The sequence below is a fragment of the Sinohyriopsis cumingii genome, chromosome 10, assembly GCF_028554795.1.
Source record: "Sinohyriopsis cumingii isolate HCF-2022 chromosome 10, ASM2855479v2, whole genome shotgun sequence".
Lineage (NCBI taxonomy): Eukaryota > Metazoa > Mollusca > Bivalvia > Unionida > Unionidae > Sinohyriopsis > Sinohyriopsis cumingii.
In genome coordinates this window covers 58,157,859-58,171,095 of record NC_142970.1, presented here as the reverse complement: position 1 = coordinate 58,171,095, position 13,237 = coordinate 58,157,859, and the positions used below count along the sequence as shown (strand labels likewise).

The following is a 13,237-nucleotide window of genomic DNA, read 5'->3' as shown; positions in this document are numbered from 1 at the left end:
ACGAGAGCGTTAGGAGCCAACGCACTTTGTGTTCGTTAACTGGATATCACGATTAATATATTCCGTTGTTAAATTATTCAGTACCCCTCCCCTATTTTAGTGAAATTCAAATTAATATATTCAGTGTAAATGGCTGGATGAAAATCAGACATATTTATATATGCTTCTTGTATTTTCTTTCAGCACGTATTGGAACATTTACCTTGACCTTTAGGTTCTATTGTCTTTGGATCACCTCTATTCACAATGCCTAACAATATTTTCTTTTCAAATATGGGACATCTCACACATGGCTTGATATGTCTGAACATTTCCTGAAACAAAATAGAGCTTCCATGCCTTTTCCGAATTTTTGGGTAATATTTTGATTTAGTAAATCGGGCACTAGGATTATTCTTAAACAAAAGATGATCGCATGTACTGTTTATACGTACACGTTACAACGTTAACGTTTTCTTTTATTTGTGACAGTTAAAAGGTAGTATCGCGTTAGTATCTGTTTTGGCTCCTTCTTATTATCGTTCGAGAGCTTACCTGCAACACAGCTCTGTATCATCATCAACAAAATAAAAACTACTATCAATTAGCACAAAGAAATCCATATTTTATTATGTGTGACATTGTAACACGGTGAACAAGCTGTAACAGACATGATTAATAGACATGTCTTAATCTGTGTGACACGCTGAAACAAACATCATTGCAAGATATGTTTCGTATGTTGTAACATTCATTTGAGACCGGATTATGAGAACGTTAAGGTCACATTAAATGCAGTTTGTATATTCGAAGAGATTATAATGTGTGTGCACTCATCTATTTTCATTTAGTTTTGCCTTTTCCTTTCGAGTGGCAGAAGGACTTCGCTTTTTCGCCCATCTTTCAACATACGGACAAGACATGTTGACCAGGAACGAAAGCAGAAACAAACTGCCCACAAGATGGAAAGAGGAAATATAGCTTCCGGACATGTCACGTAAAGATCCTGAAAAGAAACGAATTATCTCCTAAAGACCAAACTTACACAAATAAAATCCAATGGAGATGTAGGACTGTAGACTATTGAAAGAAATGTGCATTCATTATATACTATAATAATCACGTGTGTCAGGAATTGATTAAGATAAATAAACTAACACTGAAGAGTGCAAAACTAGTATCTAACTAGCATGAGCGCTTTCGACTCTTAATGAGTATTTTGCAACGGCAAATACAAAACATAGACAAGACAAACAAATAAACAGAAAAACGGTTGTGTTTGCAAATCTGTACATGGATGTTTCTACAGAAGTAAACATTTAAATGTATTATGTTTCAACTAGTTTATTTCAACTTATTGGGGATGATGGAAATATATTTATTGACCTAGAAATCGATGATCCATAACGACATCCGTTATTTTATGTAACATTATGTAAGTGCAAATTATAATCCGGATATTTCATTGTTATAGTACTAGTTTTAGGCTCCGAAGCAAATTTAGAGAATTATTTAAACGAAATTGCGTCGGCTGCAAAATATAATTTGTTTGTGCATGGCTGCCTTTTCCTAGTCTTCTTGGTTTAAACCGCTTGGTTTCAATGTTCGAAGGCGGAGTATCCAGTAAGATTGCTTTTATTTTCTGGTTCAGAATTCCAGTTGGGGTTGTGAGCAATTGCAATAAATGTTATACCACTGAAAGTGTGGCCAAGGGAAGAGAACTGTTCTTCGGCCGGGCTTCTGTTTAGCTTCTTTGTCATCCAATCAGATCTATGAAGGTTGATCCTTTTGTGTAGCTTTTCAGTTTCTCCGACATACTGAAGGCTACAGATCTTACATGTGATGTGACAAATCACATTCTCTGTTTTGCACGTTTTGTTTGGACCATGTATGTTTAGCTTTTACCTAGTCACTGTGTTAGAAAATATCTCTATCATATGCTGACAGGTTTTGCATCTTTTGTCGCCACAGGGGCCAGATTGACTAGGGTGGTTAGTTATGGGTCATTGATTTCTAGGTCAATACAACTATTTTCCAGCATCCTCAACAAGTTGAAATAAGCTTTTTGAAACATAATACATTTAATGGTTTAATTCATGTAGAAACAGCCCTGTAAAGTTTTGCAAACACAAAGGTTTTTCTGTTTTTATTTGTTTGCTTTGTCTATGTTTTCTATTTGCCTTTGAAAAAGACTCATTAAGACTCGAAAGCGCTCATGCTAGTTAGATACTAGTTTTGCACTCTTCGTTGTCAGTTTATTGCATTTATCTTGATCAATCCCTGACACACGTGATCCCTTGCTGGATCCAGTGCCATTGAAAGGACTGTTATTTGCCATATGATTTGTATTATATATATATATATATATATATATATATATATATATATATATATATATATATATATATATATATATATATATATGTATATATATATAACTGATCATCGACAGGCAATTCTAAACAATGTGGACCCTACCAGACATACTGAATATAAACATCTTATAATTTTATACAGCTTAAAGTTGTTTCCTCCCGTCTTATTATATTTTAAAAATTGAAGACATTCTTATGTAGTTTCTAATTAATTGATGTTAATGCTCGAATTGTGGAATCTTTAGATTTGTTCTAATATCCTCCCATTTCGTTTGATTTAGATATAAAAATCTCCCTATTTCATCAATTTTTCCGCAGCTAAATTAGCAAAAAGAAAAATATTTCTTTCTCAATAGCAATGCCGAAGATAATAGAACTAAGCTTTGTTTTATTCCTTTGATTGGAATCGGAACTGTTTTGAGTGATATGTTACTAGTAAGCTAGGTTTTGTTATTCTACTGGTCTGGTCTGTTCATTATTAAATAAATTTGTTAATTATTTTCCTCTTCAAGTTTGAGACAAATTCATAGTAGGATTGACAGCTTCGGACTCCTCAGTAAGTAGCTGATAATTGCAGGTCCAGATGGCCTCTTACATCTCCCTTGCCCTCCCCCTCCCCCTCCCCCCAATCTCTCAATAACCAGGGGTGTCCCAGTCCAACCGTGTATGCATTTTTGGATCGAGGTACCTGGTTACTTTATTTATCTGAATCCAAAATCAGGCACTGTATGTTTGCTACACACATTATGTAAGAGCACGTGGTCTTCCAGGCAAGGTCAAGGTCAATGATATCTTAAAGATTCCCGATACCTCTACCCCATAAGTCCACTTTAACTTTGCACCCGATCCATTGATTTGTCCACTTACCTAATGTTGTGAATAGGACGGCAATAGATACTCCGTGCATTAGGTTGGTGAACCCCAGACAACTGCCCAGCTTTTCCATCCCCAGATAATCCACTAGATTCACCGCAAACAGAGCGAAGTACATCCCACCAACTACACCATGTATACACATGCAAACAATAAAGGACGGGAACGTGGTGAATAAGGCTATACAATTAGCTAGGATACCATCTACCAGCGATGCTATAGCAATCAGAGTTGATCTCCTAATGAACTTTAAGTCAGAGATAAAACCAATTATGATTCTGAACAAAAGGTCAATGATTCCCATAACAGAATAAAGTAAACCTATCTGTGTCTCATCAAGACCAATTTCTCTTGCTTGTGGAGCTAAGAAAACCGACATAAAAACCAGACCGCTACAAGTGAGAGCTGCCTGGAACAATAATGTCCAGAACAAAGGATTTTTCATTAGCTCCAAATCAAATATTGTTCGAAAAGATCGTGCTATTGCGGATACATCGCAACAAGTTTTTCTGTTGATATCTTTTTCATTTGCTTTGTACCCTTCCACTTCTTTTAGGCTAGTTTCCGTCCAAATCGAAACGTGCAAGTTTTCAGCACTTGCCAAACGCGCGACATCCGACTGGGATATTGACTCAATAACTCCAGAGATTGAACCTGTTATGCTTGATTCAGTAATGGTTCTCACTCTTTTTCCACGCAGGAGCTGTGCTCTGTGTTGTATATCTATATTTGGTGTTAGCGTGTTCTCCTGATCCCCTCTAAGTGGAAGTTCTTCATCATTGAAAGTGTCTAGTGTTTTGTCCTCAATCGCAAGCTGCCGTTGCAAAATCGGACGTATAGTACCGTTACCCTGGAAACCATTAACGTTTCCGCTATATATGTCTCCGGGCTTTTGCAGGCCTTTCATATCATGATTATAGTCCGAAGCAGCTGATTGAACATTATAGTTTAACGGTTTTAGTTCTATTGATTTCCCTCTCATTCTTGATTTTCTTTTGTAAAATTCCAAAGGTCGAAAAAGTGCGGCTGCAACCCAACAGTGAAGAACAATTCCAGACACTATCAGAAATGTACCAGAGTAACCGTAGTATTCAAACATGGCAGTGACAACTGGAGCAAACACAAGACCTCCCATACTCGTTCCGCTGACTGATATGCTATTAGCAAGGCCACGCCTCTTTTTGAAATACTGGCTTAAAATGACAACTGTCGGTAAATGGATAAAGGCATAAGCCACACCTGAAATGTAATGCAAAATCAATCAAACTGTTAATGTATTGCAAAATCAATCAAACAGTTAATGTATTGCAGAATCAATCAGTTAATAAATTTCAAAATCAATCAATCAGTTCATTAGTGAAATAGACAAAAGAGAACTAATCCCTATCTAAAATGTCATAATCGTTTTGTAAATCCGAATGTACAACTGCTTTGTTCTAAACAAATCGAAATAGTCATAAATAAATACATGTACCAGAACAACTATCATTCACAATGATATATTGTATGTACAACTGTCAAACACACACACACACACACACACACTGACATTCTTAGCAAATGCCACACACACAAAATGACATATTGTCTGTACAACTCTCACACACAATGACATATTAAAGGAACAAATGTTACACACACAAAGACAAATTGTCTGTAGAGCTGTCACACACAATGATATTTACTGTACAACTGTCATACACACAAGGGAACATTGTACAATTGTCACACACACAATGCATATTGTCTGTACAACTATCACAAACACAATGACATATTGTCTATACAACTGTCACGCAAACAATGACATATTGAATGGACAAATGTCACACACAATGATAACTCGTCTGTACAGCTGTCACAAAACACAATGACATATTGTCTGTACAACTGTCACTCACACAACGACAGATTGTCTGTACAACTGTCACGCGCACAATTACATATTGTCTGTACAACTGTCACAAACACAATGTCATATTGTCGGTACAACTGTCACACACACAATGACATATCGTCTGTACAAATGTCACACACACAACGACATATTGTCTTGACAACTGTCACACACAATGATATCTTGTCTGTACAACTATCATGCAAACAATGACATATTGAATGGACAACTGTCACACACAATGATATCTTGTCTGTACAGCTGTCACAAAACACAATGACATATTGTCTGTACAACTGTCACAAACACAATGGCATATTGTCTGTACAACTTTCACACACACAATGACATATTTTCGGTACAACTGTCACACACACAATGTCATATCGTCTGTACAAATGTCACACACACAACGACATATTATCTGTACAACTGTCACACACACAACGACATATTGTCGGTGAAATTGACACACACAACGACATATTGTCTGTACAACTGTCATACACACACAACGACATATTGTCGGTAAAATTGTCACACACAACGACATATTGTCTGTACAACTGTCACACACACAATGACATATTGTCGGTATAACTGTCACACACACAACGACATATTGTCTGTAAAACTGTCACACACACAGTGACATATTTTCGGTACAACTTTCACAAACACAATGACATATTGAGTGAATAACTGACACACACACAATTACATATTTCTATATATTTTTTCTGTCATTATTTCAGTGCTACTATGACGATTGCAGTTATTTTAAAATTAAATTACATTTTCAATTTTACCACAAAAACCCCACAAAAACAACAGACACACTCTCAGTGGCTTACCTGCTAAAACACCCTGGCCAATGATGACGTATTTGATTTGAGTGGACCTGGAGTTGATGAGGTATGCAACACTGTTCAGTAGCCCGCCAATTACAAGAGACATACGAGCACTGAGTCTGGCACCTCCAGCTAACATCACGATCAAGGCTGAAATAATAAAACATTGTCTTTTCTTTACTCCTTTTTCTTTCTTTCTTTCTTTCTTTCTTTCTTTCTTTCTTTCTCTCAGTGAGATTTGTTTCCTTAGCCAAGAAAGTCTAGGAAATTCATTAATGACATAAATTTTCTCTTTCCTTCATATACCAGGCAATATAACAAACGATTCAACGAATATTTTAAACTTTAACATTTATTATGAATCTGCATACATTAAAAACTTTTCTTTCTTTCTGTCTTTCTTTCTTTCCTTCTATATTTCTTTCTTTCTTTCTTTCTCTCTCTCTCTCTCTCTTTCTTTCTTTCTTTCTTTCTTTCTTTTATTCTTTCATTCTTTCTTTCTTTTCATGACAGTTGTTTAATCTGCGGGGACAGTCTAGGAAACTCATTATCGACTGAAATATCATTTTTGCTTCATGTGCTAACCAGTAATAAATTCTTAGGATTCAGCAAATATTTTTAAACTGTCTTCCTGATTAGACTCTCCATCCATACACAATTTCTTTCTTTCTTTCTTTCTTTCTTTCTTTCTTTCTTTCTTATGATATTTGTTTCTTTGCATAAATAATTTATGATATCCATTTCCAAATGCAGTATCATTATGCTTCATGCGCCAGCCAGAATAGTAAAAATTAAAAATCAAAAGATTGAACGAATATTTTAAAAAGCATCCATTCAAATTCTACGTTTGCTTATCTGTGTGCAGTTCTTGAAGAAATACAGAATTGTTAAACCTTAGTTCTACAGCTATTGACTACTTTTATTGAACATAATGGTTTTTTAGGCAATTTTTCATACGATTCATTCATTCAGAATAGTAACTATCTATAAGGTTCATTTGATATTTTGGAAGCGAGTTGAAGAAATAAGGCGACAAAAACATGCATATATTTTCACATGGCCGTTTTTAACCGTAACCCTTGTCGCCATGTTAGTTGTTAATTCCATCTTTGTGCACAGTACTACATACATAACAAGCGTCCTTGATCGGTTTTTCTTTACATATCATCATATAAATTTTCATCTTAAATCCTCGAGAAGTATAATAAATACGACAGCGATAAATTTCAGACAAAATGCATTTTTAAAAGAACTGGCATATATACCTACAAGAGAGACTGTAAACGCCATTTTGGACACTGGATATGGCAGATGTGACGGCTGAAGACGTTTGAAACTGTTTCTGGTACTCGTTGAAGAAAATACCCTCCAGTTTCAACATTCCCACGACCAAGACGCTATTTATATAGGCCCCTGTTAGAAACAAGATGAAAAGCCGTACATACAGTTGCTTGGTTGTGTTGATTATTAAGGAAATGTTTAAGAAAACGAATTGAATACACTCGCATTTACCAAGAATTGTATACACTCGCATTTCCCAAAAGCATATTTAGTACATGATTATTAGGCTTAGTTTCGAACTTCTGGGCATTGAATACTCTCTGGTTGTATACACATACAGCCATGGATGCCCCAAATACAGTCATGTATGCCCCAAATACAGTCATGGATGCCCCAAATACAGTCATGTATGCCCCAAAATAAGGGAGTATCATGTGTGTTGGATACAGTACTATTAAAAAAAAAGTACAGATATAAAACACCAACCATAGTCAGGTATGCAGGCCATAAAATTCATATAATTCATTGCAGAAAATAGAATTTGTGTTTTTATATTTTTGTAATGATTTAGTAGACCCTTCACTGAAACTCTGGTAGGTGGCATGATGTGATGGGGGGGGGGGGAGAGTGTGACGGGGGTGGTGAACTGGCTTCGTATTCAGTGTGAGATATCGGTCTCAAATACAAATTTAAATGTTATATACATCTAATCCTTGATTTAGCATCATTCCATCATTCCAACGTCTAGGTCTATCCCTCTAGTTCCTATTACCGGTATCCGGTATGAGTTATCTATCAGACCTACATTTAAAGTACGAACCATACAGTCTGGTAATAGATTTGGATAACACAAATGTGTACATTGACATGGCTTGTCTGTTTTCGGTAGGACGCTGAAATACACTATGAAGTTAAGTTGTGGATCAAGTGATTACAAGAAGGCATATTCACACGTTGTGCTTCTGAACTCATATATATGCATGCCAAACATGGGAGGGTTATGCAGAAGATATTGCACTACCCAAATTGTGTCCCAGTCGGTGAGCAGCTTGTAACAAATACGTGCCTAACTCTATTCTAACAGATAACACAGATCCATAGTTCATCATCACTTACACACGACACCAGTATCACTCTTTAGGAGATCGTACGTCATGTCAGTATTTTCAATATGTCACATGCAGTCAGTGCCAATTGCTTTTGAAATTTCGCACATCAGGACGGGTCGTGCATACCGGTTATTCTTGCAAGACAGAACACACCACTCCCACCAACAACTCATAGAAAATTAGTCAATTGTATCCAACCTCCTACGTCACATTCTCACGCACCCAAGAAAAATATCTTTATAGGAAAAGGTGTCTATGTAATGCGTGATTGAAATTCGAAGAATATATTACGGAGTATATGTCACTGATTTATATCAGTTATAGATATATGACCTATTCAAAAGTTTTTCCAAGCTGTGCCCACTCTATTTTGCATCACGAAATCTTTTCTAATGTGCAAAAATATAGAAATTAACAGATTTGACACTTTAACTGAAAGAAAAGAAAATATCTAAGGTTTGCCGAAAACAAAGCAATTTTTTTCTTGTCAGTTCAACACATTTTGGGGAAGTTTTCACCTGGTTTAGAAGTGCAGTTTGGAAGACAAGTTACCTCAAACTGAGCAATGTTATATAAAATAATGTATGTACACCAGATCTTTGACGGATACCGCTACCATTGGTAATCAGGGAAAAGACAGGGAGACGTTCAGAAAGATTAAATCACATGTTGGAAATGTCGACTGAATGCACATCATAAAGCGTGCAATCTAACCTGTACCCCTATTATGATCTCTACCTACAATCGGACATGCAGACACGTCAAAAATTCATTTTACCAGCAAGAATCATCCAGGCCCAACCTCTGTCTATGGGAAGGTCGATATTGTTTGCCTCCTCATCCATGTCTTTCTCATCAGTTCTTTGATCCTGGTCATCTTCGCTCGGTTTGGTGTCATCTTTTGTTTGGTTACTTGCATATTTCTCAGACATCTTCTTTTCTGCAATTAGTGCTTTATTAGGTTAATTGTAATGCTAAAGCGAACATTAAACAAATTACCCCTTGGACAGAATGTAGCAAACTATTCTAAATTTTCAATATTAGTACTTTTAAAAGAAGAAAAACTATGTATTATCACGAATGAAATTTTACATAGGATTTCCAAACTTGTCGCAAAGTTATTTCTTTAACTTTTTATGGGGGTGGGGGTGGGAGGGGGAGAAGATTAATACATCGTCAAGTTACGGATGAATTACGTATCCCTTTTCATTTCCCTCCTCTATATAGCCTTGTTGTCGTTGAAGAGTCTCAACACAAATCTGAAATGGGGCACCGGGTGGCTGAGTGGTCTAAGGAGATCGCTGTTACAGAAAACTGTAATCTCACCTCTTTTCGCATGGCTTCGAGTCTCGGGCTCGGCCAACGAGGGTCTGTCAAAAAGCTTGCCAGTAGATTCCTGTGGGTAGGTAGTTCTTCCCGGGCTTTTCCCGGGTTCTTTCTTCACCGTGTATAGCCTATCATGTGCTGAAAAATGGCTTTAAACCCATTACAACACCAACAAATCTGAACCCGTACAGAAAAGACCAGATTAGGGAAGCCTGCTTAGAAAATCTTACTATCACTTAACTTTAAAGTTTATATCAGTATTCGAATTATAAGATTATGCCAAATGTGTTCTATATCTAAGCTCGCTCGGAGAGAAGTTATCGAAAAACAAAAGTGTTAAAATTTGGAACAAGAGTTCCGTTTTTGTACTCAGAAACTCGTGACTACGGGACTGACTTCAGGTTGGTTGGAACGTCACAGGAATGAAGATACTTAACAAATGTTATTAGAGACAGGCTATTTTGACGTATATACAGGGCCATTTTGACATAGAGACAGGGCCATAGCGACAAAGAGACAGGGCCATCATGACATATAAACATGGCCATAGTGACACAAAGACGGGGCCATAGTGACATAAAGACAGTGCCATCGTGATATAGAGAAAGAGCAATCGTGACATAGAGACAGGGTCATCGTGACATGAAGACAGGGCCATATTGACATAGAGATAGGACATGTATGTCATCTTGTAGATAACCAGTGTATAGAGGATAAGTAGATTCTATGAGCGCGAAGAAAGGAACGTATGGACGGCAAAATGACAGCTACAAAGACCTACGTGTAAAAAGTGGCGGTAGAAAGCAATTGTTTTCGCTTTTGAAAATTTGAATATATTTAGGTGTGCATAAATACGCACCAGTGTCTTTACTCGTATGTTTTGCAGTGTGTGCGTGTGTGCGCCTCGTTTTGTTAGAATATCTACTTACCGAATCCTCTCGTCATTTCACTCGTGGCATTCTGACGAGCAAGGGAAATAGGTCAAGTTAATTTAAAGTCCACAATAAATCACAATGAAACATAACGGGAAGCTTTAAAAAAGTTATATGAGCTGTGTACGCTCTTCTTGTGTCAACTTCATGTTGTATAAGTGTTATTATTGGGGACAAAACTGCCTTATCTAAAGGAAAACCGGATTAAGCCGTAATGCAAGATAAGGGATTTTATATTTAACAGTTTTATTCTCAAAACGTACCAGTGAATGAATATTATAGTAGACGGGGTTTTAAGCTCAGTAGGTCAAAGGTGTGATCCTTTGGTATTATTTTTTTTATCACTATAATATACTTTTTTCATTGCTGTTCCATTTCGTGAGACATCATGAGATATTGGTCAAAAATGGGTGTATGTAATATTTTAGCATTGCTATACACTTGACGTTTATGTCTAACTGTTTGTATATAGTAATACAGTCCACTTTATTTGCAATTATGCTAAGCTATTCGACCAAGATTTGATGTCGTGGTTGGAGTTTAATTTAAAACTTTTACAGCTTGGTTTCAGATACGCGCACCTGTTTTCGGCCTATTAACACAAGGCTACTATCTTTGATAGGATTATATTTGCTATAATGTGTGTATGCTAATAGTTATCTCAGTATAAAGGTCGTAAAATCCTACATGTCCCATAGTCTTCAAAACATACTCTCCTTAATAACAGTTGAACTAATAAAATCATGATTGAATTATACGTAATGAAAGCAGAGTCACATGTTTTATCTTTTTATTTTAATATGCCATGTTTTCCCACAAAGGTCCTAACGTCCTCGTACCATAAAATGAGATAAGACCCTAGGTAGGCGAGGTATATCCCCATGTTCTGCACACGTTGTCAGAGATTGCTAAACAGACTAGGTGTATGCCGATAATGTGGACTCGCTGTCAGATACCGCTACACAGGCGAGATATATCCCTATGTTCTTTCTTCACACGCTGTCAGACATTGCTACACAGGCCAGGCATATCCCATGTTCTGCACACGCTGTCAGAGATTGCTAAACAGACGAGGTATACCCCGATAACGTGGACTCGCTGTCAGATATCGCTACACAGGCGATATATATCCCTATGTTTGTTCTCCACACGCTGTCAGAGGTTGCTACACAGGTCAGGTATATCCCATGTTCTGCACATGTTGTCACAGAGATTGCTAAACAGACGAGGTATATCCCGATACTGTGGACTCACTGTCAAGCATTACTACACAGGCCAGGTATCTCCCCATGTTCTTTCGCCACACGCTGTCAGAGATTGCCACACAGACGAGGTATATCCCCATGTTCTGCACACGCTGTCAGTGACTGATACACAGACGAGGTATATCCCCATATTGTAGACTCACTGTCAGATATTGCTACACAGGTGAGGTTTATTCCCATGTTTTGCACATGCTGTCAGAGATTGCTACACACGAGGTATATCCCCTTGTTCTGTACACATATATTGTTAAACAGCGTTCTTTATTTATTATGGTGGGGTTGTCTGTGTGTATTTCGGCGACAGTGCACCGTGATGAGTTATAAGGCATTTATCATGATCAGGTAGTTAAATTTGTAAACTAATGACATTGTTTTGTTTATAGTTCAGCCTCTCAAAACAACCTGACATTCCACTGCAAAACTTTCGCCTTGAGTTTATCCTTGAAGGTACTTTAGAATAAGATATGATTTATTATCATTTTGGACACAATGGAAAGTTCAGTACTGAGAAACAAATGTAGATAATATATAGTAAAATTAATTGTTACCTGAGTCCTGTCAATAGCAGATCCTTACAGATTTAAATTGGTATTAAAGGTTTATTATTAATAATAGACACGTGAACTTTTGATATGCTGTGTATATTGAATTTAAAAGTAGAAGAATGGAAATAAAAATTAAAACATAATTTAAAAAAAAAATTAATGATGTTTTAAAGATTAAATTTGATTATTTTCCCCAAAAATAAATATCTATAATATTTGTTGGGAATGATATTAAATATTATCAGCATGTATGCATTTCTACACCATAAACAAGCTGCAATGATGGATATTTGTCTTGTTGTCTTCTGCTGAGCCTGACGTAGTTGTTATAAAATCAAACAACAACAACAGCAACAAATATATAACACAAATATAGTAACTTAAGTTAAATCCATGTTTGAAAACACACCTTACAAAAACATTTAGAGAGAGACAAAGACTAACGCATATGATGTCGAGCTTTTTGGTATTATGCTTGTTCGTTCCACACAGCATGGTCAGTTCTATCCTATATGCAGTCCTAGTTCAGTACAGTTTTAAATCAGCGTCATTAAATGTAGCTAAAGCTACTTAACTAATTTTAAATACTTCGTGTGAAACAAAGTATATACTGTTAGCTACATTTAATGACGTTGACCTGAACATGACTGCTACAGAAAGAATACAATTCTCAATGCTGTGTGAAATGAACAATATAAAAGGAGACACTGCTCCATGCATACAGACTATAGACCTATACACTTCATAGCCTCCCAACAACTACGGAAAACTTAGTAACAGCCAAAAACATCTTATATAAAACAT

General features: G+C 36.5%; 1 protein-coding gene across 1 annotated transcript; it reads right to left on the bottom strand.

The window, feature by feature from the left end:
• Window positions 1-583: 583 nt before the first annotated feature.
• LOC149790201 (monocarboxylate transporter 12-like) lies at window positions 584-10,773 on the bottom strand. The gene is made up of 6 exons (XM_089972197.1): window positions 10,621-10,773; window positions 9,144-9,305; window positions 7,245-7,388; window positions 5,979-6,125; window positions 3,222-4,466; window positions 584-985 (listed from the first exon to the last, which is right to left on the bottom strand). Exons 1-6 carry the CDS (start codon window positions 10,634-10,636, stop codon window positions 813-815), a joined length of 1,887 nt encoding a protein of 628 aa, XP_089828323.1. The 5' UTR covers window positions 10,637-10,773; the 3' UTR covers window positions 584-812.
• Window positions 10,774-13,237: the final 2,464 nt, after the last annotated feature.